Source organism: Furipterus horrens, unplaced genomic scaffold (assembly GCF_987537825.1).
Source record: "Furipterus horrens unplaced genomic scaffold, mFurHor1.1.pri manual_scaffold_15, whole genome shotgun sequence".
Classification (NCBI taxonomy): domain Eukaryota; kingdom Metazoa; phylum Chordata; class Mammalia; order Chiroptera; family Furipteridae; genus Furipterus; species Furipterus horrens.
The window spans coordinates 6999994-7027371 of NW_028327185.1; the positions used below are offsets into that span (position 1 = coordinate 6999994).

The 27378-nt window shown below is 45.9% G+C and overlaps 1 protein-coding gene across 3 annotated transcripts in view; it reads left to right on the forward strand.

The window, feature by feature from the left end:
• The window catches only part of TGFB2 (transforming growth factor beta 2), a 62201-nt gene extending 54163 nt beyond the window's left edge, over positions 1–8038 (forward strand). For 2 of the 3 annotated variants that reach the window (XM_090263321.1, XM_090263322.1), the window contains 4 exons: positions 11–121; positions 1879–2056; positions 3167–3320; positions 6187–8038. In XM_090263321.1, the coding sequence (XP_090119447.1) occupies positions 11–121; positions 1879–2056; positions 3167–3320; positions 6187–6345 (602 nt within the window). In that variant the 3' untranslated portion in view covers positions 6346–8038. The remainder of the gene's footprint in view (positions 1–10; positions 122–1878; positions 2057–3166; positions 3321–6186) is intronic. The other variant, XM_090263323.1, reaches the window with a different exon arrangement.
• The last annotated feature ends 19340 nt before the right edge of the window (positions 8039–27378 follow it).

A 27378-nucleotide genomic window follows, 5' to 3' on the forward strand; every position in this document is an offset into this window, starting at 1 on the left:
TGTTTTCCAGACAGGAACCTGGGATTTAAAATAAGTTTACACTGTCCCTGCTGTACCTTTGTGCCATCTAACAATTACATCATCCCCAATAAAAGCGAAGAACTAGAAGTAAGATTTGCAGGTAACTGAAACTTGGTCGCATGCGATGAGGGAGGGGAGGACCTCGTGTTAGCCTCTGGTGGGGGAGGGGAGGAAGTCGGTGTGCGTGTGAAAACGGGATTGTTTGGTGAGGCCTGGGGCGTTTCATCGGTTTGGGCAAAGCTGTAGTCGGAGAAAGACATGCGGAGGCAGAAAGGACTGGAAGAAAGGGATCGCTTCCTCGTGTGTGGTGCGCGGTGTGCAGCGCTGACTTGGCAGTACTAAGCGACTGAGCAACCCTCCACACCGCTCAGCCGTTAAGCTCTTTATTGTCCATTTAAGCAAACCCATTTTCCGTCCATGCTAATACTGTAAAAGAAGGAGAGAGCATGCATTCAAGGAAAGCCCCAAACCAGCCTCAGGAACCCACAGTCGTGTTTCAGGGAGGAAGGACGTCCATTCGCTCCACAGCCCCTTCCGCTAACCGTCCATGCTGGGGAGCCCTTCGCCGTGACTAGCTGGTGCCCAATGTTTTGAGAGTCTTCCTTATCAGATTTGTATCATAGTTTATAAACTCATAACAAGGTTTGAGATTATGGCTGATACTATAAACAAGGTTATGAGTTTATAAAGGCTCTGGCTCACCTGTTAGTGCATCAGCCAAAAAGTCAAGGACAAGAAGTGTCCACTGTACAGAGCTCCCCCTCCTCTCTCATCTTCCAGTGGCATGTTACCGTGTGTTCTGTTCATCCTTGTCCGAGGATATGTTTTGTGTTGATTTCAGAAAGCAAGAAAGGGGGAGAGAGAGAAACGTATATGGGAGAGAGAAACCTCGATTGGTTGCCTCCCGTACGCGCGCCAGTTGGGAATCGAACCACAACCTTTCTGTGTACCGGGCGACGCGCACACCAACTGAGGCCCCTGGCCAGGGCCGGTGGCTTGCTGGATAATGTGTCACTGGATGATGATGAGAGGCTGAGAGGGAAGTGGGTGCCGTGTGCAGGTGCAGCACCGCCAGGTCGGGGAGCCGGTTTCCTTTCCCTCGGTGACACCGCCCGGGGCCTCCATCCATTTGCAGAAGGCTCCCGTGGCCCTAGCTCAGGGAACAGTCCTCCCGAGTTCGGGAGGTTTATTTCAGTCTCTAACTTCATCAGGATTCCCTCGGGGGTAGAGATTAGATGCTTTAACTGGCAGTCTCCGAAGAGTGCTTTGGGGTGACTGAGTTTCCAGATCTCTGATGGAACCAGGGAAGTGTTAAGGATACCATAAACTAAATGAAAAAGCCCTTTCTTCCCAGCTTCCCCAAATAGCATTAGGTGAGGGTGACTTCTGTTTCGTTTGGACCTAATTCACTGCCATTTAGTGCCAGTCTTAGTTTACATTCATTAGGAAGGGCCTTTGTGTTTAGCAGCCCCGGGAAGAGAGCAGACCTGTGGCTGACAAGGCAGGTGGGTGTGAACGCAGCCTGAACTGAGGATTGACTCGGATTAACTGCCCAGGTAGTCCTTGGGCTGGAGGTCAAAGACTTCTTCTGTGGCGACTTTCACAACCCACCAGCCCTGTCTTGGAGCCTGAACAGCCTTTCTGACAAGAGCCCCATTTAGAAGTGCTCGCTGTCACCTGCTGTGGCTGCTGTGCCGTATCTATTTCCGTGGGGAATGACTGTTGCCAGCCGATGCTGATGGTGTGGCCCTCGCTGCTATTTGTGACAAGTTACAAATGAAAAAATATATTTATATGGCTGATAATATTTGATGAAGGTAAAGCTAAATGTTTATTACCCAAATGCATTTTTTCAAGGTATTGATGGCACCTCCACATATACCAGTGGTGATCAGAAAACTATAAAGTCCACTAGGAAAAAAAACAGTGGGAAGACCCCACACCTCCTGCTAATGTTGTTACCCTCCTACAGACTTGAGTCACAACAGCCCAACCGGCGGAAGAAGCGCGCTTTGGATGCAGCCTATTGCTTTAGGTAAAGAAAAGAAAAATAAAACCAAGTCACTGCACCTGCTAACCCTCGCCTTGCCTTGGCCCGGTCTTTGGCTACAAACGGACTTGACTCCAAGCCAGGCGTAAAACAGGGCGGCCGGCCATTGCCTCTCAGCACATCCTTCTTCCCAGGGGCTGCGGATAGTTATTTCTGGGTTGTAATCAGCTCCCCTTTCCCTCCCAGTCCTCGTGAAGGGCTTTGGGGCTGAAGAAGAAAATAAGCTCTCTGCTCCCCAGAGCAAGCGGAGGTTTATTTGAAGGGCGTGATGGGAGATGGGCCGTCTGTACAAAGCCTTTGTCCTCCCTGCAGAGGGCCCACGGTCATGACGCTTCCACAGGGACTTAGGTGAGGGAGGGGGAAGAAGAATGCTCTCTGTCAGGTCTGTGTTGGCAGAAGATGCAGGAAGTGAGGGCGGCACAGATTTATTCCCATTCCCGTGAGCGTCCGTGGAGGGGGAATGGGAGTGTCCTTCCGTGGCTTCTTGTGCTAAGAGAAAGGCTCTCTATCCCCAGAGCCGTGGGACAGATGCGAGGGCTCTTCACGGGTTAGGTGCTCCAAGTGTCGGGGTTCACGGATGAAATGGCATTTTGGGGGCTGCCAGGGCCCGTGTTGGCACGAAGCAAGAAGCTGTGTTTCTTGATCTCCTCTTCATGCCTAGATCGAGAAACATGAAATGAAATAAAGGGTTCGTTTTCAGAGGAAGATGCCAGAGGTGGCGCTTTGGAAATAGCTGTTGCGTTTCCCCATTTTATACCAGAGGCTGGGTAGCAGTGCTGTGCGGTGTTGGTTGGAAAGAGGCTAGCCTCCAGCAGCCACCTCTCTGCTTCTATCTAGTCAGCCATAGGAAAGGCTTGATTGTCAAGGTCACAGACTGGGGGTCAGGGTAGAGAATTACAAAGGGAAAGTCATCCCAGCCCATCACCCTAACACCCCATCAGGAAAGTCACTTAGATTACCGTAAAACCTTTAAGACCCGGCCCGCAATATTTGCTTATAAATACGTGTTGAATAAATGCATGAGTCGCTTATCTGGTTGGGGTGAGGGGCAGGGGGAAGTCAGCTTTAAAATCTCCGTTGCTCTTCTTTCCACAGAAATGTGCAGGATAATTGCTGCCTGCGTCCACTTTACATTGATTTCAAGAGGGATCTTGGGTGGAAATGGATCCATGAACCTAAAGGGTACAATGCCAACTTCTGTGCCGGGGCATGCCCGTATTTGTGGAGCTCTGACACTCAGCACAGCAGGGTAAGCATCTGGTCGACTTGCCTTTTCCATTCTCGCGTTGCTAACATCTACCAGCTGAGAGAGATTGACCCTTGAATAACGTGGGGGTTGGGGACACTGAACGCCCCCCACGCAGTCGAAAATCCATGTATAACTTTTGACGTCCCCCCAAATTTAATGTCAGTCATCCCTCTGTACCTGCAGGGGGTTCGTTCCAGGGCCCTTCACAGATGCCAGACTCCGCAGGCCCTCGAGTCCCTTCTGTAACAGGGAGTAGAGCAACGCCTGTGGGCGGGCCTCCCCATCTGTGACTGGTTGAATCTGCGGATGCGGAGTCTGGGGTGCAGAGGGCTGACTGTGTATGTACTGGAAAATGTGCATGTCAGTGGACCCACGCAGTTCACATGTGTGTCGTTCAAGGGTCAACTGTATTTCCAAGTGAATTCTAATGGTCCTGGTGCCTACACCAGGTGACAACATTGAAAGGAATGAGTCACCAGCATAGGACAATTATAAAGTCATTTCACTTCTTTGAACCTCAATTCTTATCAGTAGAAAGGACTGTCTCTTCTAAAAGTTAGGTTTAAAGTAAATAACGCCAAACTAGAGCGTGGGCGGGGCTCTGACGGGCTGCTAGGGGTTCCCACCCAGATTAGCCAAGGCTCTGTGCGCGTAATAATGACCTTTGCTCCAAATGCTTCTTCCCGGTGCCTGATGAGGAAAAGGACTTCCTTCTCGTCTTGTCCAAACCTTTCATTTTTCCCAAGAGGGGTCTGTATCACGTAGGTGACTTGCCCGAGCTCAGACAGCTAGTGACAAACCAAAGCTTGGAAGGCAGACCCCGCGTTTTATAAGTAGGCCCCGCTGTGCTCTGTCTTCCTGAATTTCATTCCTGAAGTGTGGCTACCATTGGGGTTACGCCTCCGTAAATCTCCTTGTTAAAGAGGCATTAGAGAAATCGCCTTCACTGCAGGGTAGGAGAACGAATCTGCCGCCAAGATCACAAAATGCATTGGGCGGCACTCAGGACTGTTGGGTTATCAGTTATTTTAGACAATCTGTGTTTTCCAATTCCTCTTTAATTCCTACGAAAAATCATGCGTTCCTGGAACATGAAGTCTATTTAGTTATAAATGCCTCCATATGCTAGGCTTTAAATTGACAAATATGCTACCCCCCCCCCCTTCCTTCAGCTGTTTTCCCAAGTCCCCTGTAGATTTTGGCACCGGGAGCTGACCTCGTGCTCGGCCCTGCAAGGAGAGCTTGCTCATGCCTGTCCCTTTGTCCGGGCTCTCTGGCCAGGCGGCTTCATCTGGGCGGTGGCAGCAGGCGCTGTAATGTGGGCAGGGTCCCGCTGCCAAGTAGAAACAGAATTCCCCCTCCCAGATACACAGAGGGAGTGTGTGAAGGCAGAGACCATGCTTGTTTTTCAAGGAGAGAGGAAGAATAACTGTCATGGTCACAAATATGTGGTTTGGACAGCTACCCAAGACGCCAGAGGTAGCTTAATAAAGTAGCCAGTGTTGCTGCGCTGAACAGATCTTCTGTCCCGGGCTGAAAAAATTGCAGTGAATCTCGAGGAAAAGGTCGCTTGCTGTTTGCCTAACACATTAACGGCATCCTTGGAAATGACCCTTTATCATCACCGGCAAACCTGCATACTTCCACTGGGAAAAGTCATGTTCCCTTTGGGAAAGAATAGGGTTCGGGGTACAGGACTAGCTGCAGAACTTTCTCCTCTTTCTGTTCTAGGACTGGCTACCTGCTGGAAAGCTAACTGGAGGGTAGATTATCGTTTTTATTATTTTTTAAATGTATTGTTTTTCTATTACAGTTGTCCCATTTTTTTCCCGGTCCCGCCCAGCCCATCCCCCTCTCCCACAGTCGTTCATGCCCATAGGTCATTCATACCCGTTCCTTGAATAGACCCTTCCTCTTCTTTCCCTCCTTCCGCCCTGCCCCCTCTCCTCTGGTCACTGTCATTTTTACTATTGTTTAAAGCAAAATGTAAAGAAGTGAGCAATTAAAATATAGATTGCTCTTGATGTATTTATGAAGCAATGAAAAACGAAAACTTTTTTCATTTTTTTTTTATTTACTGAATTTATTTGAGTGGCATTTGTTAATCAAATTCTATAGGTTTCAGGTATATAATTCTACAACACATCCTCTGTATAGTGTATTTGCCACCCTTATCTTTTTCTCATTTAAATGAAAATGTAGGGGACATTAAAGTGGCCTAAGAAGACTCTTAGCCTAGAAAGATGTCACACTGCAAACAGCTTTTTTTTTCTATACCTCAGGGTAGACTAAAACTCTGATGGAAGTATTAGTAAAAGGTGTTATTCTTCTATTTATCCGTGTATTCATTTCTTCACCTCACGCATGGGTCTTATTTGTCCAGAGAAGAATTACTAGGGCTGTAAGGTAAGAACATGGGAACTCTGTCTGAATGGGAATGGAGAATATACATTCATGAAATAACGTTAGTTACAAAGACACATAGGAACACCAAATATGAAGAGGGAACCATTTTTTGTGTCAAAGCCAAAAATGCATATGCAAGAAAGCAGTGATCAAAGTGAGGACTTATTGGAACAACTATAAAATCCATCAAATGAGCAAGGTGGCCCAATCTGACTTTGAAAGCATCGCTTGTTTACCATGTATGAAGAAAGGATTCCATAGGAAAATGATGAATTCATTGACCACTAGGGACACATGCCATGTCGATCATGAGTAGCAGTTAAGAAAAGGAAATTGTAAACCAAAAATTACTTAAATTGCCCATTCAGGGCTGTGACTGATAAGGTAAGAATTGGGAATGGTTCTTTAAAAATTAATTGCCTTTCTTTGTTGGGCTTTCTTCCCTCTGGTGTGCTTTCAGGTCCTCAGCTTATATAACACCATAAATCCAGAAGCGTCTGCTTCTCCTTGCTGTGTGTCTCAGGATTTGGAGCCGCTGACCATTCTCTACTACATCGGAAAAACACCCAAGATCGAACAGCTCTCTAATATGATTGTCAAGTCCTGCAAATGCAGCTAAGATCCTTGGAAAGATGGCCAAACGGAAATCACACAATGATGATGATGATGATGATGATGATGATGATATGACAACCATAGCAATGTTTGTAACAAGAAACATAAGAGAGCCTTGCTTCATCAGTGTTAAAAATTTTTTGCAAAAGCGGTACTAGTTCCGACACTTGGGAAGTTTGTGTTCTGTTTGTTAAAACTGGCGTTAAACAAAAGGAAAAAAAAATGTTGAAGGTTTATTCTACATTTCACCTACTCTGTAAGTGAGAGACAAGAAGCAAACCTTTTTTTTCTTAAGAAAAAAATAAATAAACACTGGAAGAATTTGTTAGTGTTAATTATGTGAAAGAAAAAAAAACAAAACAAAACAGGAAAATCCCGGTCAGTGGAGTTGCTGTACATACGTTTCTAATCCCAGGCCTCACGTGATTTTTCTGTATTGCTATGCAGTAGGCCCCCTTCCCGTTTCTCCTCTTAGAGTTACCAGTGAGTTATTTATTGTGCGTTACTATATAATGAACATTTCATTGCCCTTGGAAAATAAAACAGGTGTACAAAGTGGAGACCAAATCCTTTGCCAGAAAACTCATGGATGGTTTAAGGAACTTGAACTCAAACGAGCCAGAAAAAAAGAGGCCATACGCATTGGATGAAAACCCAGCGGAGTTATTAAGTGGCCAAGCCAGTCGGTGTTCAGATAGAGACCCCGAAAACAATGCTATGTACCAGCTGCCTACGGAAGCTTCTTGTAAGGTTCACAACCGAAAAGGCTGTTAATAAAGGAAACTTTCCGTCAGAATAAGTCTGTAAGGCTTTTTTTTCTCTTCTTTTTAATTGTAAATGGTTCTTCGTCAGTTTAGTCCACCAGTGAAATGTTGCAGTGTTTTGATACATACGCGCCACACTTCAGACCTAGAACTCTTGCTGTCTAGTTATGCTATAGGTTTTTCTGTTTCCGTGTATGTAACCATACCTATATTTTTACAATAGATGGGTGTAGAAGCCAGTATAATTGGAAACACATCTGCAGATTTTTTTTTTTTGCAAACTATTAAATCAAAACATTAACTACTTTGCGTGTAATGTGTAAATTTTTACCATATTTTTAATGTTCTGTAATAATGTCAACTCTGATTTAGATTGGACTTAAATTTGGGCTTTTTTTTTTTTTTTCTTTTTAATGATGGCTCAGAACTGTGTTTCTTTCGCTGGCTAGAACTTTTGAGTAAAGCCCCTAGATTTTGACTTGCACTAAAAATACATGTTTCATAGTATTTGCTCCACTGTGCTTTATAAATTGTCCATTATTATGACATAAGCTACCCGAGTCCACTTGTGCTTTTTTGTTTTACAGAAAAGGTAGGCTTGAGTCCAGCTGTCTTCCTTCATCGTGAAAGCATCGTTACTGATCATTTCAGACATTAAAAATCTTCTGTTTTAGGAAAATTGGGAGTAATGTAGCTACAGAGACAATTCAGGTGAAATGTTTCAGTTATAAGAAGGGCTTACGGATCTCACTGAACCTTGGTGCCGGAGTTAAGAAATGTTTGTCTAATCTGGTTCAATCAATATTTTTACAGATTCCTATCATTATCAAAAAGCAGACAGTTCATAGGAAATGTCTTTTACTTTAATTAGGCTTTTGATATTCAGGGTTAAATAGAAAGATTTACCTTTTCATTAATTTTTATTTAAACAAAAACAAAACAAAACAGGTTAGCATAAGTCATTTGGTTTATTTCACTGAAATTCAAGTTGTTACAGATATTCTAAGCAGGTCGAAAAGGCACAAACCAAATTCTCCCGTGATCAACAGCTCATTTTTTTCCCCTGTGAATGAACATTCTCTAGATCTGAGGCTAGAATCTACTTTGCTTTAATAAGTGATTTGCTACATCATTGCGGAGGCGGTAACCTGACGTCAGAGTTTTGGAACATGGCAGTTTGTCAGTTGACGCTTCTTTAGCTTTAAGATAAAAACTCATAGGCTAAACAATGGAATCTTTGCAGTTTCACTTTAAAAGCAGCACAGTGGGGGTAACTCCAAGGGAACTTGTTGGATAGAATAAACTTTTTCTTTTTTTGGAATTTCCTATTAGTGAAAGTGACGAATTGGATTTCCAAGTTTGAGAACTGGAAAGGCAGAAGATGGGGCCGCAGCAGTAAACTGCCCTCGTGGTGGGTGTAACCCAGCCCCACATGTGAGAGTGCCGGTTTATTTTCTCTTCCACTTCTCTATGAATTCTATGTAAATCACTTTCATTTCTGCAGGTATTTTCTTCTCAGATAAAATGACGTTTTGTTTCGTATTATTTTGACTTTCCTCATGAATGCACTGATAATATTTTAAATGCTCTATTTTAAGATCTCTTGAATCTTTTTTTAGTTTGGGGGTTCTATAATGTCTTTATTTCCCATCAGTAAATGTTGCCATGGGAGGGGAGGGGAGGAGAGGGAATGGGGAAATGTTAGTTTGCGGGGTGGGGGCGGGGCAGTTTTTACGTGTTAAGAGGGAATTCAGTCTTCTGGTTGGCATGGTTTAAAAAATGGAATATAAGAATAGCTGTTTTGTATTTTGATGACTGATAACGCTGTATTTTAACACAATGTATGTCTGTTTTTGTGGTGCTCTAGTGGTAAATAAATTATTTCGATTTCATGTTGATGTGTTTTTTCTGTGGTGGCGCCGTGGCTGAGACAAGAGAACACCTCGAATCCAATGACAATGCCCGCCAGCTGGAAAAGCCAGACCATCTTTGTGATGGTGCTTTTTTTTTTTCCCCAGGTTCCACACTTCAGAAATGTCACACTTTATAACTCAAGAGCCAGGACTTATCTATCAAGAAGTGAAGAAAGTCCTGTGCAGTCTTTTTATTCTCTTGTTTATTGCTATTTGGTAATTGTTTGAAATTTCGTTTCCATCCAGCTTGACTGTCTACCAGAAAAAATGCGGAGAGATGCTTGGCCCATGCTTTGGCTTTCTGGTTCCCTGTCCTGCCAACCCCAGGGCCAAGAGAACTGGTCTAGACAGCATTCCCTGTAGCCCCATAACTTGGGTCGTTGTTGAGCCAGCCAGATACAACAAGAGCCACGTGCTCTTTGGGGTTGGTCTTTGGGAGCTGCTACCCCTCTGCATTTCACCCATACCACTGCACCAAAAAAGCCTATTTCTTTCCACAAATTTCCTTGGCTGCTCCCCGCAAGACCAGACTTAGCAAGCGATTTGCCAAAGTCTTAATAAAAAGCACTAATAAAAAAAAGTAGTCGCGGCTCCATCTGGTTGTCCTACTTTATCTAAGGAAAGAACTCATCCGTACCTGTGGTCTAAACATCACATGGAAACAAACCATTCATTCCTGTAAGGGTGTAGGTGCACTAGAAAATGGTTCCCTTTTCCACCATCTGGGTTTCAACGTTTATACTCAACGCAGAGAGAAAGTGTTCCGCTCTAAAACAATGAGTTCGTGCTTCCATGCTTCTCTGCAGAGGGCCAGTGCCGGGCCGGTCATGCCAGCCCACGTCACCTTGTCAGCCATGCTCAGCCTCTGTGTCTTCATGTCATGAGACTCCCTGCTTTCCGGCGTTTTGTGTGTTAAGTTGATTTGTTGGGACGTAAATGGACATTTATATTTTTTATAAAATACTTCGCTTAGTGTTTGGCCTGACACTGATAATCAGTAAATGGTAGTCCTAACACTTACTTCCCAAGCTATTCTGTTTTTGGCTTTTTGGTGGAGTATTGCAATGAGCTTTTTATATTCAGGCTGCTACCTGGGCCCATACTTTTCCCTCTTGATACTGAATGTGTAAACCCCCCAGACTCTAATCTCATAAATGGGTCAAGCCATGAGTTATCCAGGAGAATATTCTGCAACCCCATTGGTTCGCCTTTTGGTTACATGACTGCCCAGAAGTTGTTTACAACAGTGGGGATCTGTTCACTTTACATATTGCTTAAGTCCGCCAACTGCAATTCCCTTTCGTGAAAGAGGCCAGGTGGCTAGCTGAAGGCCTGTTTCCTACGACGATGATAATGACAACTGAGGTTTGCACCTCCAAGGTATGGTCCTCTGTTAACCTCGTTAGCCTCTCATTCCGCCCTATGATGTAGGTTTTAAAATATATAACTCCATTTTATAGGAAGTGAGCGGACTCAGAATGGTTAAGTTACGTGTCCAAGGTCACTCTGTTTATAAGAGGAAAGTCTAGAACTTCTTCCCCAAACACTAGCTACTAGCCATAAGTGGTTGGGAAGCGACTAACATATGAAAACATGGCTACTCTGAACAGAGATATGTCAAGGTATGAATGACATGTCAGATTCTGAACACTACAAAAACATGGAAAATGTCTCATTGATTTTTATATAGATTACATGTCTAAAGAAGATTATTTCTGATATATGGTATTAAATAAAGTGTATTACTGAGATTAATTTCTCCTGTGTCTTTTTACTTTTTTGGTAACTACTAGAAAATTTTAAATGGCATATGTGGCTCACTTACCTAAGTGAGGGTTTGTGGGTTTTCTTTAAAATCAAAATTACAAGTACAAAATTAGATTCAGAGCCTCAGAAAAGGCCCATAAAAGCAAAAAGCCAAAACACTGTACGCTTCGCGAGTTTGACTGCAGATCGGCGTCTGGGCTTGAAGCTCACGCATGTCTGTGTTTCTGTTAGACTGTAACCTTGTGATTCCAGCAAAATCTGGATCCCGTCTCTATTGCTAATTGACGAAATCAGCTGTGCCCACTCTCTGCCTTCTTGTTCTGCCACCACAGACTATGTGCTGAACAGAGAAATGGAAGATCCCGGTTTTACTAACATTCCAGGCCAGAGGCAATACAGAAAAATGTGATTTTTATATACCTCTTCTGAACCATCGTAACTAGATCCTAGGAGATTGGAGAAATCATTAATAGAAATATCACATCATTGCATCGATAGAAATGAATAACTTTACCCTTCTTAAACAAAAGCATCGCTTTAGGTTTCTTCCCTGATTGTGTCTCTGTTTCCCTGAAATTGTTTAATTCAGCAAGTAATGGCTGTTTGGAGGGAAAATGAATGTTCCCGTAACTGGGCAGAGGCCTAGTAAAAGGAACAGCACGTACTGGGGAGACTCTGTGCTCTGTGATCAAAATGAGAAAAATCATTCAGCCTAAGAGAACAGACATAATTAAAAAGCAAGGCAAAACATTAGTGGTAAAGAAAAAGGTCCCAAATAACCTCACAGGCTTTTCCACCAAAGTGGATTTTTCTCTCCCATAGATGCCAGCCGGGCTAAAGGAACACAAATGGAACTCTCGGGCGACGTCACAAAGGCCTGGCCAGCCCTGGCAGTGGACAACCCCCCACCCCCTCCAGCCCAGGCCCACATCTCCTCTCTGAATCATATAGAAAGTCCCCAACCTCGGGGCGTTGGGGGCAAGCAGGCTGAGAAGTTATGCAATCCGATTCTGCTCGAAAGGCGGTGTGAAGTCACGGAGTTTGGCTCAGTCCCCAATATGGGTGGAACACTAATGTCTTCATTTGCAATGAAGCTAAATTAAACAGGACAGAAAACTGAGCAGAACCTTCAACCAAGCGGTGAAATAGCAGTGGGTGAAATAGCAAATTTCACGTCACTGCGTGTCCATCCCCCTGCCTTGTTCCAAGAAACCATCAGCGGTGTTCCGATTCCTAAAAAAGGTGAACCACAGATAGAAGCTGGTGTGGCCACCCTGGGGGAGCTCCAGCAAGGTCCGGCAACCCCTGAATGCAGCCTGCCTGTTGCAGCCTACCCTGCGGAATCACTCCTGTAGGGCTTCCCGAAGGAGAGGTATACATACATACACAGTCATGTGTCGTTCAATGGCAGGGATGCGTGCTGAGAAGTGCGTTGCTAGGTGATTTCACCCCTGTGTGCCCAGCACGGTACACGCACCTGGGCAGGTATCTGACCCCCAGACACCAGGGGGGCACGTGCCGCTGGGAGAATGGCGCCGGGAGAGCTGCTTGAGGCAGGGTGGCCATAAACCTGCCATTTGCTAAAAACTCCATGTCTACAAAGTGCAATAACACGAGGGGGGCCTGTGCGCATGTGCATGTGTGTGTGGGTGTTAAATCCCAACAGCATTAGGCACGCAGCCCAGGAAAGAATTCCATTACAGTTTACAGTTAATATTATTTTGTATTCGTTTCAGGTGAACAGTGTAGTGGTTAGACCATCAAAGACTTTATGAAGTGTTCCCCTGGATATACCCAGTACCCACCTGACACCATACAGAGGTGCTACAATATGACTGACTCTATCCCCTGGGCTGTACCTTACACCCCCATGACTGTTCTGGAACTGCCAGTCTGTACTTCATCCCAACACCTGGTTTGCCCCCCGACCCCCACCCCCACCCCGCCTGGCAACCACCAGTCTCCTCTCTGTGCCTGAGGCACTGGGATCGATTTTGATTTATTGACTCTTGATCGGGAATGTGGAACAGTGAGACAGTTGACCAGTTTTGAAAGGGAAGAGGGGACACGGGGCAGGGAGCAGGGAAGGGAATGGGGGACAGGGAGCACCTACTTTATGTACAGTGCCCATTTAGTCAAGAGTTTGATGTCTGTGCCTAATGGCAAAGCAGCTAAACAAATGTCATGAGAAATATACAGAACACATTGGTCAGCCGGGCTTAACCTCCAGCAGCAGGTGCGAAGGAGGAATCCCATTGTGCCGTCGTCTTCCTCGGGGTCTTGAAAAGCCCAGCGCTGGCTGCATACGTGAGGTGACTGGAAAAAGTGCCTCTCTGTCCTCCGTCTCTCTCTGCCCTGCTGTGCTGGGTTTTGGGAAATGGCCACGTCCCACCCCGGGGGTCTTCCTCAGAACCCTGAGCTGTCCCAGGGTTCTCATTCTGAAGCAGGCTTTACTTATCCTGTGTTGCCAGCACCTGGTACCTAATTCAGCTCCTGGCAATTCACCGAATGTTCGTTCAATTGAGCAAAGGCAAAGCGTGGGCTTATAGCCCCAACTCTGCCACCGACACACAGCCGGGGACCCAGAGGAGTCACTCCATGTTCTGGGTGGCTCTTTGAATAAAATGTGCTGGATTAGGGATCTATAAAGTCCTTTGCAACGTTTTCTATCCTTTTTCTGATTCGGTAGTTGCCCCCATGTGTTTTTTCATGATTGTATCAAGGAGCAAGAAGCAGCTCTTCATTGATTCATTCCTTCGACAAGTAATTACTGAGTATACCTTATAGGTCAGATTTTCTTTCAGGTTTAAGGTTCTAGGTTCACAGCAGTGAACAGAACAGGCCAAGCCTCTGCCCTCTGTAGATGACGTGTGAGTGGGGATTTCATTCCGGGGCCCTGGGTTACCACCTCTGGCGAAGGCAGCATCGGGGGGCCACGGTTTTGGCTGGATTTTGAGACCGTGGAGATGGAAGAGCCTTTCTGTCCCAGGACCCTTTCTCCACCAGAGGCTTGGAATGGGCAAAGGCTTCCATTCGCTGGTCAGAGACGAGGCTGGACTACAAAGCCCTGTGTGGGAGAGAACCCGACTCTGCCATGCCACACAGAAGAACGGATAAACTGCTTTTCTCCCTGAAGAAAGACTAGACGGAGGTGGTCTCTGCAGACAGAGGAACAGCTGATGAGGCTTCTGTGTTCACCCCTCGACAGCCGGGAGTAACGGGTCTGCTCCCTGGGAGCTCAGAGGCTGGAGTAGAAGAAACAACCACCAAATTATTTTTATTGCCATTGCTTTGGCTGCCAGCAGTAGCATCCCACAAAATCATCACTACAACTTCCTAAGCGTGTCTATCTTGATTTACTTGTTCCATTAAGGCCAGTGGTTCTGAACAGCAGGCACCTTTGCCCGGCAGGGCTTGTGACAAGATCCGGAGACATCGTGGTTGTCCAGACAAAAATGTCTACATTTGGTAGTTGTCAAGTATTTCACGAGACAGTGAAGAATTATGAACATATTTGCATAAATGAAGTGGGACCGGCTCCAATGAGCTTCTGAGATAACCCACTAGCCACACAGGAGCTGATGTGAAAAAGTTTCTGTAAGCATTTACCTTAATCTGAGGGTCTCTTAAATCAAATTCTGCCTTAATTTGTGTCTATGATCAGGCAGAAGTAGGGAAAGTAGGCTTCAGTGTGTTATAGTCAAGGTCATATTTCCCTCACGGTCTTTAAAGACATAGGTTTTGGGATCTGTATTTGACCACTCAGCAGAGGGAGTTGGGTCGTCATCTTCATTAACAGGAGTATTTATTGGAGGGTGCATAAGCATGTCCTCCTCTGCCTGGCTATTGCTTAAACCCTTAAAAATGATCCCTTGGGGGCGCCTCGGTTCATGCTGTCCTGAGAAGAAGCAGGTCTGCCTGCCTTGTACCTTGTCCCTTCTGTTGCATTCTTTACGGATCAGCCAGAGGATCTCTCTCAGCACCGCTCAGCTATGTCGGTCCTCGCTTCAGACCCTTCGGTACCTTCCTGCTGCTTGACAGCAAATTTTAACCCTTAGTGTGGTTGCTATGCATTTTACGACTGTGTATTCAGATGTGAAAAAAGGCATTTTGTGTTTCTGCGACTGAAGCCACTTAACTGATGAGCCTCTCATTTCATTTGGGCAGCAGAACAATGAAGCCTGCCAAGGCAAGATAACAACATCACTTTAATTTAAAAGCTGACTTTTTTTGGCTAACCACTCAGTCCGTTTTCTACTTTTTTCATGTATTGATTTGAGAGCGAGGGAGAGAGAAATCGATTTGTTGTTCCACAACAGCAGATGATTCTGACAAAATCATTAGGTTGAACCACATGAAAGTGGTTTTTCTGGTAGGTCAGAGAAAGAGAGACTACTGATCCTTTTAAATGAGGCCCACAGGATCAACAGAGTGGTCAGATTTGGGGATCAGTGAGGATCCATGAAGCCCTAGAGGGCCGGGAGGCAGGAAGGCGGAACCGACCTCCTGCTGCAGAAACAGCCGGTAGAGGCGCTGCTGGGCCAGCCAACGGCGGCCTTCCTAATGCTTTCTCCACCTGTGCCTCCTTTACTCAAGACGGAAAGTTCCAGAAGGAAGCATCCTATTGGCTAAGTTTAGATCACGTGCTTACGTGGGGTTTTTAGAGGAAGAAGCTGGTTCCTTTGGCTCTGGGGTGCGTAGCTGGAGCCAGTTACCGCCCCAGCAAGACCGCTTACGGTACGAAATGCTAATTACACGGGGAAAGTTCAGTGCACCAGGAAGGTAGGTGGAGGCTGGGCCGCTCAGTACCGACCAGGGTTTCTGTATTCCTTTACTAGGGCGCTGTAACAAAGCACGACGAATGGGGTGGCTTCTTTCTGATGGCTGGGAGGGAAGGTTCTGTCCCAGGCCTCTCTGCTCGGTCGACAGGTGGCTGTCTCCGCCCTGTGACTCTGCACTTCGTTTTCCTCTGTGCCTCTGTCTCTGTGTCCACGTTTCCCCTTTGAACAAAGACACCAGACGTATTGGACTAGGTCCCACGCTTGGGACTCCATTTTAACGGAAGTCCTTCTGTAAATACTCAACCTCCAAATAAAGTCCGGTTCATAGGGGCTGGGGGTTTGAACTCCATCCTGTCTCTTTTTGAGGAATGCAATTCAACCCGTAACAATTTTAACTCCGAAGTACAGAGGGGAATGACTACTTATTCCCGTGGAAGTTCGAGGAATAATTAACTGTATTATACAATGGACTTAACAATCTGCTAATGGTTAGATATTTCTGCCAAAAATAGAGAAAGGTGTGAACCAGTGAGACCAAACTCTGTTACCCAGTCTCCTTTGTACGACATTTTGAAAAGTCTACAGTCGCAGGGTAGAGTGAGGCTCTCACACTCCCATATGGATGGAGGTCCAACTACCCTCGGGGATCCCAAGGCCGGGTACACAAGAGAGTCAAGTGGAGAGTTTTTTAAATTATAGATGCTTATGTTCACCCCAGGCCTACTGAATTAGATCATTTTTTGGAGATGGGAAGAAGATTTTATAGGAAAGAAATCTCTTCCAGATGAACCTCCCACTGACATAGTCCAATGGCAGCATTTGTCAATTACTGTCTAAACAAATGGATATGAATTTATGAAAAAATGTTCATAACAATGGGACCGTTCCAATGAGGGATCGTTTCCAGACACAACAAATATGTAAAATACCATCGATCAGAAAATGAGCATCAATAATGTCATCCCCAGGGATCTTGATTGTCTTGGCTTCGTTTTTCTCCGAGGAGAGATGCTTGTATATCTGTCCAGCTCTCTCAAAGCAATACCTCTAGAAAAAAGAAGCATCTTTATTTCCATTCAATTGTGTGGTGTGGGTAGAGTTGAGTCTCTTGGGAAAATGTGAACTATCAAACATGAAATGTTTAGAAGACCACAGTTTGTCATTTCCCAAAACAGATGTATCCCAGGACGAAAAGAAGAATTGTTTCTTCGCATGATAGTGGCTGCGAGAATTTGAAATGGAAGTTTGGCAAATGGTGTGGTCTGTGATCCGTCATCTCAACTAGACATTTCCTGTGGGCCTGACTTTTTCTCTGGGAACTTTCTCAGGAGTTTCTCTGGTAGAGAAGCCTTCTCTGGTGGCAACTCCTGATTGTCCCTAACTGCTGCAGGGTCCTGGCTTTGCTATTGGTCTCCCGTCATTTCAGATCAACTTAGTTTTGCTAATTTTTCCAAAAATTATATCAGTCAATGGTTGATTAGTCTTAGGTAGCCAGAGTAACTCTTTTTTTTTTTTTCTTTCAGTAATGTTCTGGTGTCTGCCTGTGCATCCTTAGTGAGGAATGTTTCTTAAAGCAAGAGAAACATTATCTGACTTTATAACTTAATGGAACATTTTCCCGATAAGGGGATAGCACGTGGCTCCAGCGTTGGTTTTCCTCCACCAGCACCTGCCTGCCAGGTGCGGAGAAAAGCAGTGTGAAAAAGCAAAGCCCTGACTTGTCTTCTGCTCAGTATTTGCTGCTCCTTGGACCGCAGGAGCCAGGTTGCCCTAATTTATTTCTAAAGAAAGCAGACCCTGCCAGAGAATGTGAGTGCTTAACCTCTGGAGTCCTGAGATACCGTGGGTCAAGAGGCCAGCTCAGCGCTCGGCACATCAACCCACTCAGTAGATGGTGCTGCTCTTTCCCCCTCTCCCCAACTGCGTGACATCCTGACGTGATGACATCATTCTTAGTGGCAAATCCCCCCTCTTCTGAGCTTTCTTCACACCTGTTCCAACCTGGCTGGTTTGACAGCTATTACCTGCCCGTCAGGCAACACCTGTGTACGTGGCTCGTCAATTAGGAGGCTCACCCCAAAGTAAGCCTAGGTCCACAGATCCCTTGCCTGTCTTCAAAACTCTCCAATTACCCACTTATTTTGGAATGCTGCCCCGGTTACCACTGCGCCAGAGGACCCCCAGAGTGCCATTGGCCATGGGCTGCTGTCCTCGGAGGGAAGAGGAAATCTGCATGTCTAGGGACTGGGGGAGGGTAGCAGCGTCATGGCACGTGGTGAAACCTCTGCATTCTGGAAATTCACTCAACTGGTTCTCTGAAGGACTCTTGCCCCTGACCATGGCAGAAGGCAATTGCTTTTAAGGAATGTTTGGATAAAACATTTTCCAGGCCACATCGATGCCTGTGCAGGACTATGTTATATGTGACAACCTTCCAGTTTTGAGGCATTGCTTGTGCCAATCCACACAGGCAATTAGAGCTGACACATTCCATGGGCTATTGGTCAAGTCTTCAACAGACCAGGAAGAAAACCCGTAACAGAAAAACTTTACCAATAAAGGCAACCAAGTGGGGTCACCCATGGAGCCTTAGAGTACGAACTTCTTTTTCAGCTTGTGTACTGGACCTAGCCCGACTCCAGGAGACCCACAAACAGTTCGACCTTTGATCCCCAGCAGGGCTGCAGGCAATCAAGATGGAATCTGAGCCATGGTGCTCCTGTGAGAGACGCTCACATCTGAAGAACAGCGGTCAGCAGGTGACAGGATTCTGGGAACGTAGCCGGCTGCCGCTCTTACGTGATTAGCTTTTCCCCCTGAATTCCAAACCGCTTACCTGCCCTCTTCTTAGAAAAAAAAGGTCAGCTTGAGTGAGAGGTGAGACACTGTTTAAGATACATATCCCACCATCTTCTCAGATCACGAGCACATGAATAAAGCGCCCGTAAAGATTCAATCCCTGCCTCTGCTTATCGGTTCTGGCAGACAATGCCAACTTGTGTGGTTTCCCTGGCCGTCTGGTTCCATGGGCGGGGGGGGGGGGGGGGGGGCGGCTTTGGTTCTGGGTGCAGCTGGAGGTCACAGTTCTCCCCTCTGTGCGTGCCTCCTCAGCATGACTTGCAGTTCTGGGCTGTTGGCTCTGAAAAGCAACCCAGTATCTTGTTAAACAGGAAAGGACCGTTGTGAGCCGGTTCTGCAGCTGTAACATTACTGCTCTACTGACAAATGATTTTTATTCGGAAGGCAAAACCGTACAACATCCACACCCTAAAGCTATGAAGCCTGCCTGTGCCGTAGAGGTCAGTCAGAATGAAATACAACCTTAAAGGCCCTCAGGTTTTGTAAGGAAATGCAGCAGTTTTGCTAAGGTTGCTCTCCACGGCGGTGGGGGTGGGTGGCACTGGATTTTTGTGGCTGACTTTCTGAAGAGCCAGGAGGCAGAGGGAATGAGGCCTGAAAGAAGTGGGTGGAGCTAACTTGGGCAGGTCCCTTGACCAGTGCGTAGCAAAGACGCAGAGGAGAGTGAATCTAGGCTATTAGGGGGTAAGGTCCGCTCTCCCCAAGCCCCTGGCATTGGTTCCTGGGTCTATTTCTCGTTTATCTGCTGCCTGAAGTCTGCAAAGGGTCTTCTTCATTAAAATGAGTCCCTGCCTTCTCGGCCTAAAAGTGAATCAACATCATCCGAGTTTCTGACTCTCTCCTGGTCATCACCTGGAAGAGCCCCGGGCAAGGCAAGAGGAACTGCATCACGTGAGACCGTAGCAGCGTAAGTGACCTTGTCCGTCCGCACATTGCTATAGAAACGGGACTCCCAACCAGACCCAGTCCCAGCCAGCTGAGGAGCCTCACAAATCCCAGCAGGGTGCTCAGCTGACATAGCTTGGAGATGACTCACTACCAAACGCTTCCTAAAAGAGACCGGTGAAGTTACCGTAACATTGGAGCGCGGTGTTGATAGCGCCAACAGAAAATAGGAGGGCCGAGTGTTCTGGCTCGGGCTTCTTCTGTGCGCCCCCGTCACCCCACTCTTTCTCTCTCTTGTTCAGCTTTCAAGTCTCCTTTGGTCCCTGACCAAAGTCAGAGCCTACAAGAGCCTTCTCTCACACCCTCTGGGTTCGGCAACAGCCCCCCACCTCAGCCCCTCCAGCTGGACCCTCTGATCTGCTGTGTTCCTTCCAACAGTTCTCTTCTGTGTGTTAACAATTCAGAGGTCCTATCCTGGAATGAGTGGAGATGCAGAGGTTATTTGTGCCGGTCCCCTTCCACTGTGTATGCCCCGTTTCCGTGGCTGGCTGTTGGTTACCTAGGATACGGTCGGGGAGGCAATGGATTGGCTGGGAGCTGGGCTGGATTCCCTGGGAGGCTGCACAGCAGGGCTTCATGGGCCGGAGGGAGGATGCCCTAATCCAGGGCCTGAGTAGCCTCTCAATGACCCTTTCCAGGCTGCCCTCGCTCCAGAACTCCAGGACCCCCACATACACACCCCTAGTGGGATTCTTCCCTGATGGGTTGTATACTTTTATATTTCTGCTGACCACTAGGCTACGGAATCCTTGAAAGGCACGATCATATATGATTTTGAATAATGCCCAGAACAGTTCAATTCACACAAAAGCTGCTTCATATATGTGGCTCCAATATATGCGTAAATGAACACTAGTTCTGTTTCTTTGGAGTTTGAAATAAACTCAGCATCTTATATTCCACCTATGGTTTTGCTGAAAACTAAAACTAACACTCATTCACCTGCTGCGTCAGGACTTTTTAAGACATAGTAACTTCTTTAACTTTCACCTGTGAAAGGACTGAGGTCAAGGAGATAAGTCATTTTGCTTAACATCGTCTGAGAGTAAGTGGTGAAGCAGGACTTGGGCCTCTGTGTGCGTCTTCTTTACACTGCTCCGTGATGACCCCCTCCCCCACACGAGGCTACAAGCTGTGTCAATTAAACTGGGAAAACATGCTTTTCTGAAGGAGTCCCTCAAAGAGTTGATATGGAAAGTAAGTGAATGGCTACATACAATGTTAGCTTTGTATTATGGAAAATGTCAAGCCTACACAGAAGTAGCAAGAATAGTACACTAAACGCCCGTGGACCCTCTATCCCGCGATAACTCTTTTCCCTACGCGTCTGCACACTTCTCCCCCCCGGCTCCCCGACCTGGATACTTTTTAAAACAAATCCCAGATCTTGTGTCCACTGAATAAGACTTTAAAAATCCATAGCATCACGATGCTCCCTCCCTGGAACGAAACCAGACTCAGATAAAACCAACCAGAGACACGGATTCCGTCCAGGTGCAAACAGTTCCCATTATCCTCAGACCCCATTAGTCCCTTAGGGGTGCCACGTGTCCTAGATTAGTGGCAAACAAAAGCTCGGTTCAAAGGTGCCCCATATTTTACACCGAGCCACGGGTTGGGAATGAGCTGGCGATTCGGCTTGTCCCCGTGGGGCGTTGGAGCAGCGCTTACATCAGCACAAACGAGCGGAGCTTCCAAGTCCTGTTACTTTCTTTCCGTTGCGAATTTGACACGCCATATCACGGAAGGAGCTTTTTTCCATTCTCCTCAATGGACTCTCTGTCCATTTTTCAGAGGCCGGTTGTGGGCAGAAATGACAGGAAGGATGACATCCCCTGCGTTTTCCCATTACACCGGCCAGAGTTCAGAGCTGCTTTGGAGAAACAACCAGTCTTCAAATGCTCATAGAAAACTGAGCATCCACCCCAGCAGTTTTTATAAATCATTTGGGAAGGAAGCCTTAGCAAGAATGGTCTTTCATCTGCAGGGAACAGTGTAATATTTCTATTCCTCGTCATCGTTTAGGTTATAAACTAAATTAGAGATGGTGGCTGTGGGGTTTGATAGAGTGGTCTGGTGAGTGTGTGTCTGTGTGTCAACGCACCAGACCCATCGGAGTGCATCTGAGACAGTGACAGGAAGTGCACATGCGCTAGAATGAGAACCGTTTTGGTATCTGTTGCTTTATATACTTCGGAATGTCAAGTCTAAAAATAACCCCCATTTGGACCCCTTGTTGTTTATCAGTATCCTGGGTTTTCCCATTCTTAAAAATACCCTGACCTGCATATAAAGACTGAATTCCAAAGGTTAATGCTCCTTAATCCTGAAGGGAGTGGTGAGTAAATTCTTTATAGATCAGTCCAAGAATAGGCTTGGAGCTATTCTAGTGGATATCATAATGTGAGTGTGGTTTTTTTCTTTTTCGTATTTTTATTATTTTAAACAGTATGCAATTGTTTTTAAATTTTTATTTTTGTTTACTGATTTTAAAAAGAGAGGTGTGGGGGAGGGAGAGAGAAACATTGATTTATTGTTCCACTCACTGATGCATTCATTGGTTGATTCTTGTATGTGCCTCGACTGGGGATTGAACCTGCAACCCTGGTGTCTCAGAACGATGCTCTAACCACCCGAGTACCCAGCCAGGGATCTTCTTTTTTAAAGGAAGTAAATGGTAATGGATGAGGAAGGAGAGGATCCAAAGGAAGAGATGAATAAAAGGTTTCAGACAAAAGAAAAATTATTCTTTACATTCGTCTATAGCTTAAAAGAATCATTGCCTAGAAATGGTTTTATCTGAGAGTGGAGGGGAAAAGAAACTCTGGGAGAACATTCTGTCCACTAGGACATTTCCATCTGAAGTCCATCCCGCAGACTCTGGAAATCAGAGCAGAGTGAACACTTAAAAGCAAAAAAAAAAAAAAAAAAAGGCTGCTTTCCACTCTGACTTTCTGGACCCAGGAGATTCTGGTTATTTCCCCTGCACGCAAGGATGACAGGCCCTCATCAGGGCCAGCTTGCCCTCTCAACATGAAATTCTTTTCGTCTCTCTGTTTCCGGCAGAGTGTCTGGTGACCAGACTTTCTGAACCACGGTTGTTTCTGCACGGCTGCTCCCAGCATGCTGGGGTCCAGAAGAGGAGTAACACAAAACAAAAAATAAAATAAAATGAACTCAACCCGGCTGGTCAAGGTGTCAGGTAGACCCCAGTCTCCTCTCTGAACTCACCGCCATTCTCCCTGTCCCTTTAGGCCCCTGGCCACCACCCTGAGCTGATGGGTCACCTCCGACTCTTCCCTCACAGTACCTGTGTGTGTGAATTAAAAGCAAGCCACGTTTTTAAGCGGTATACATCTGAACAAGTTGGAAAGGTCAACTCAGTTTTGTTTTTGTTATTTTTTTTTTTAAGGATGTATTTCTGTATGACTCACACTGGGCCTTCTCTCTTCCTGCCAGAATTATTACAAAATGAATTTGGGAGACAATAAGCCTGTTGAAGACTTCATGGAATATTGACAGGCCTGCTACAGTATCGGGCGCCCCGTTGCCAGTGGGCCTGTCCCTCCAGAGTCTCCGGCAAAGTCACCAATTGTGCAAAGATAACAGTTTCTTCTCCCCAGCTGGCTCATTGTGTGAGGCATTTTGAGAAAACTAGTGGCTCCTGGTGATGACTGAGACTCTTGCTCACGTGCCTCCTGCAATCACATTGCTTATGGAGACTGTTATTTGGACCTGTGGTCTGTAATAGGAAAGTATGCTGGCACTGTTTAGAGCTCAAGTTCATAAGCACAGTCTCATGGAGTCAGGAGAGCGCTCTCTGCTCCTCAAAGCCTCTTATGCTGGTAGCCTGGCTATAATCATATTTGTTCTGGTATCATGACTATAATCACATTTGTTGAGGTCATCTTTGCTTAGATGACATGATCCCCAAGACATTTTCCAGCCATGTGTTTGAGTTTCACGCCAGCCAAGCAACATGCAGAGTAATAACCCAGATCCTCAGCTACTCAGTACCTGCGAAGGCATGTCTCAGCTGGGAGGGGCACGCGGTCCAGACGCCGGGCATAGCTATCCCCTGGAATAAATCAGTACATTGGCCTTTTGGTTTCTACATTCATCTCCTATGGTGAGCTTCATGTATGAGTCTCTCCCCAAGCTTCTGATTACGTCTAAGGTCCATCGAGGGGCTGCGAAGGCAGAGGACCAGGCTGGTCTGACTCATGCATCAAAGCAGTGCCATGTTGGAAGATGCCCGACCAATGGCTGAAGTCCTTCTCCCCTGTGACATCCTTGTTTTGCCTCGAGCCTTTTTTTTCCAGCTTCAACATATCTTTAACATTGTGAGATTTCAAGTCCCATTCCAGATTCTGGAATTCTCCTCCCCCCACCCCCAAAGCCCTTTGAAAATTCCATTCATATTTTTATTTAGAGATATTCTGGTTGGAAAAAAACAAGAAACCCACACGCACCTTCTTCTTAATAAAGGAAACTAACTGGGAAGGTCACACTGCCCTCAGAACTTTTTATAGGCCTGGCAATGCTGGTAACGTTTCATCATTAAACAACGTGCGGCAAGTTGCTGGGACCGTTTACTGAGGGTTTCTCAGGGACAGACCAAGAATAGAAAGGGGATCTTTTCTAACAGACTCCACGGCTCGACTCAATTTTCCCGAGGACAGCTCGCACTAATTAGAAATAACTTACAGCTTGTATTAGTTACATTTGAGTGTTTGTTAACAAGCTCTTGTACGCACAACAAAGATAGATTTCAACTTGATTCATCACCCTCGCGCTCTTTCCGTGTTCTGCTCCATCTCTTCATTTAAATGCAAGCGTTTCTTGTTTAATGCCATTCATTAGCCGAGGAAGTTGGGATGAAAATACCTTGAATGCTCCAGCTAATTATAACTCCAGTCATGAATGCTGGAGCCGATGTGGCTTCTTAATAAAAAGAAAACACGGCAGAACAATATTATGCAGTTTATAAATTCCACTGAACCACTCTACAAATAAACAAGGCTACTGAATCACACAACAAATCATCTCGCAATTAGGCCACACAAGACCAGCTGCTTTGCAAAGGCGACGTGAGCCAAAGGAGAACAACTTTGAAGATAAATATTGCCATATGTGAAAAGAAAAAAAAAAAAAAAAAAACCCTAACAAACCTTAATTGCACGGAGCATCATTTGGAAATGATGTTTGCCGTGGGAATAAAGGATTTGGTCTTGTGACCCATGACAATTGTAAGCACTCGGCTTCAGGACAGGGGATAGAATTACGGATTTGATTGGAGGCAGCGGGGGCCTGGAGGCACGTGAGGTGCGTGGGATCCGTTTCTTCTTTTTTTCCTCACCCTACTGGCGTTTCTCACGACTCAACATATAAAATCCATTTTCCGTTCATTGGTGCGGATTGTCCACGTTGGACCCCCAGTGAAGAAAAATGTAAAATGCAGGCTGACCTCCCACAAGGACGAGTTGTGGGTTATCCCCAGGGCGGAGACGCATCCGAGCGCTTGTTAGAGTTCAAGGAGAAGACTTCCCGAAGTTGATGATCGATTCCAAAACGTAACATCGACGCTCCTGGCTTGACTGCAATTCTTGGAGTGTCCTTATGTGTGACAGTCACTGCAGCTCTTAGATTATTCTTGTCACTACCTCCCTCCATTTTATTTTTTTAAAGCCCTGACAGTAACTGCACTTCCAGCGTCAGTTCTCATTTATGTCAAAGACTAGCCAGGTTGGGACAACCGCCGCGGGAACATCAGAGTCGTTTCCAGGATACCAGAAGGAGGTAGGAGAGCTCAGGTGTGCAGCCTCCGCCTCCACGGGGAAGCCCGGGGAGTAACAGTCACCCCAAGAACAGAAGGGGAATTCCTTGGGTTGTCTCACTCTGCTTTTGATACTGTAATCCCTGTAAAGGCAATACGTGGGGAGCTCTTTGAATGAAAATCACTCCGCCTTCTCACCGTCTGTGAAATGTTGACACACCTACATCTTTATCACAGGTGCACGCTTTCCTGCTTCCGTGGCGTCTTCCTGTGGTCCGTGGTGGGTAAAATAGCAGCATTGTCAAAACTCTGCATTTACAACATCATATTTGCATTCTGTTTCCTAAAAGAAGTTCTCCACCCCCACCCCCACCCCCACCCCCACTCTCCTCAATCCTTTAGGAAGCAAATGCTTTGCTTTCCTTTTACATTCTCCCGTGGTGTAGATTCAGGAATCAAATCTTCCAAAATCAAATTCAAACCTCTCTAAGGAAGAGGCAACCGAGCCTATCAGATAGTTACAGTTTATAACTTTATAACACTTGTCAGAATATGATGCCGCGTGTTTTAAGGTTGATTGGTGCCACAATGTTATGTTTTTAAGCCATTACCATAGTTTGTATGTTTTATTTTAGAAAGCCTGAGAAGAAAATTAAAGAGTTTGTTTGCAATGGGAATGCATCATTAACAAACAAACAAAAAAAGTTGGAGAAACAGCTATTTAGTTAAAAAGATGTTTAGACTGTCAATTCTATATAATTTGAGAGATCCTGTCTCCTGTATAGTTGCTGGTCACAGGTCATTGTCTCCAGGAGCATAAATCAGGCACCTGCCATTACCATTTTCTCGGGTGTCGCTCGGGTTGGAGCTCTTCCATGACCTTCGCTTCGTTTTTGGACTCAGCAGTCTCGTGACCACTGCAGTCAATGTCTGGGGTGATGTGGAAAAGAACGAAGATGACCCACTGTCTCCTCCTCTACCCAATATAATAATCCCAGGACAGTACAACAGTTAGGGTCACAGGTTGTGAAGACACACATATGCCGGTCATGAAGTGGTATGTGCGGAGGTGTACCCCATCTCTCAATGGCAGTGGCGTGAATGAGGTCAGGTTAAAGCAGGTCCTGAAGGCTAATAGAAGCGGCGTGTGCAGAGGCACAGGTGCCGGGGATAATCTTCTGGGTACATTGCTTCTTCCCTCTTCACACAGACTTGTGGCTCAGGGGGGGTCCCTATAATCCGTTGACTGAGGAGGGAGTCATTTAGGTTTCTAGATAGTTCTTGGCGATATGCTGGCACCACCCAGAGTTACTGTCCTAGTCCAAATTGGTTTTGTACGCGAAGGATTTCAGGTGCGGATGTCTTTATTGGCACTACAAACTCCCGAGGTGATCTTCGGGGTCCGCAGCTTCCCTTCTGTGGTTTCATGGCCCTTGTTGATATCTTCATCCAAGGGGTGGCAGGGAGAGTAGGGAGAGAAAGGAAGGGGGAAAAAAGTTTTCAAATGTATACCATCCGTTTTTAATGCTGTTTCAAATAGTTGTCTCACAGTAGGTCTGTTAAGGGCACGTAACACGCTTTGTTAGGGATTAATTAGTCAAAGTTGATTTTCTCATCCGTGAGCCAGGGTAGCAAAGATGGCGTTTGTCATCTCCTGGGAAAGGGGGAGTCCGGGGGGGGGGCGGGGGAGATGAGAGAGAGAATAACCTTTACCTCATAATTTCCCTTCCCCTCCTCTGTGTAAGCCACATGAATCTCTCAGTAAAGGTACTTGGAGAAACTTGCTAAAATTTTCCCTTATGCTTGAAATTTACTTACCCTGGGTAACAGGAAATGTGGACTCTTGTGATGTAGATTGTTATACCAGATGGTAATCTTAGCACATGCTATTTATGTAGATCAGCCTGCCTGTGAGTCATCCATTTGGGGCTGACCTCAGCCACTGTGACACTGGGTTCCATACCACCGTTATTAATAAATAAATAATAATAATAACGGTGCTGATTATGCACCGTTCTGATGCGCATGTCAGGAGGCCATTACCTTGATGTGAAATTAAATATGGAATTGATTTCTTTTTCTGAATAGGACTTTATTACCAGTGGGCTCCATGGTTAGATTTCTGTCCCTTTCAGGCAAGGGCAAACATCAAAAACTCAGTTAATTAGATAATTAAGTAGCTGCCACTTGCATCCAGCTCTTCTCCACAGCCCTGAAGACTTTGTTCTGCCT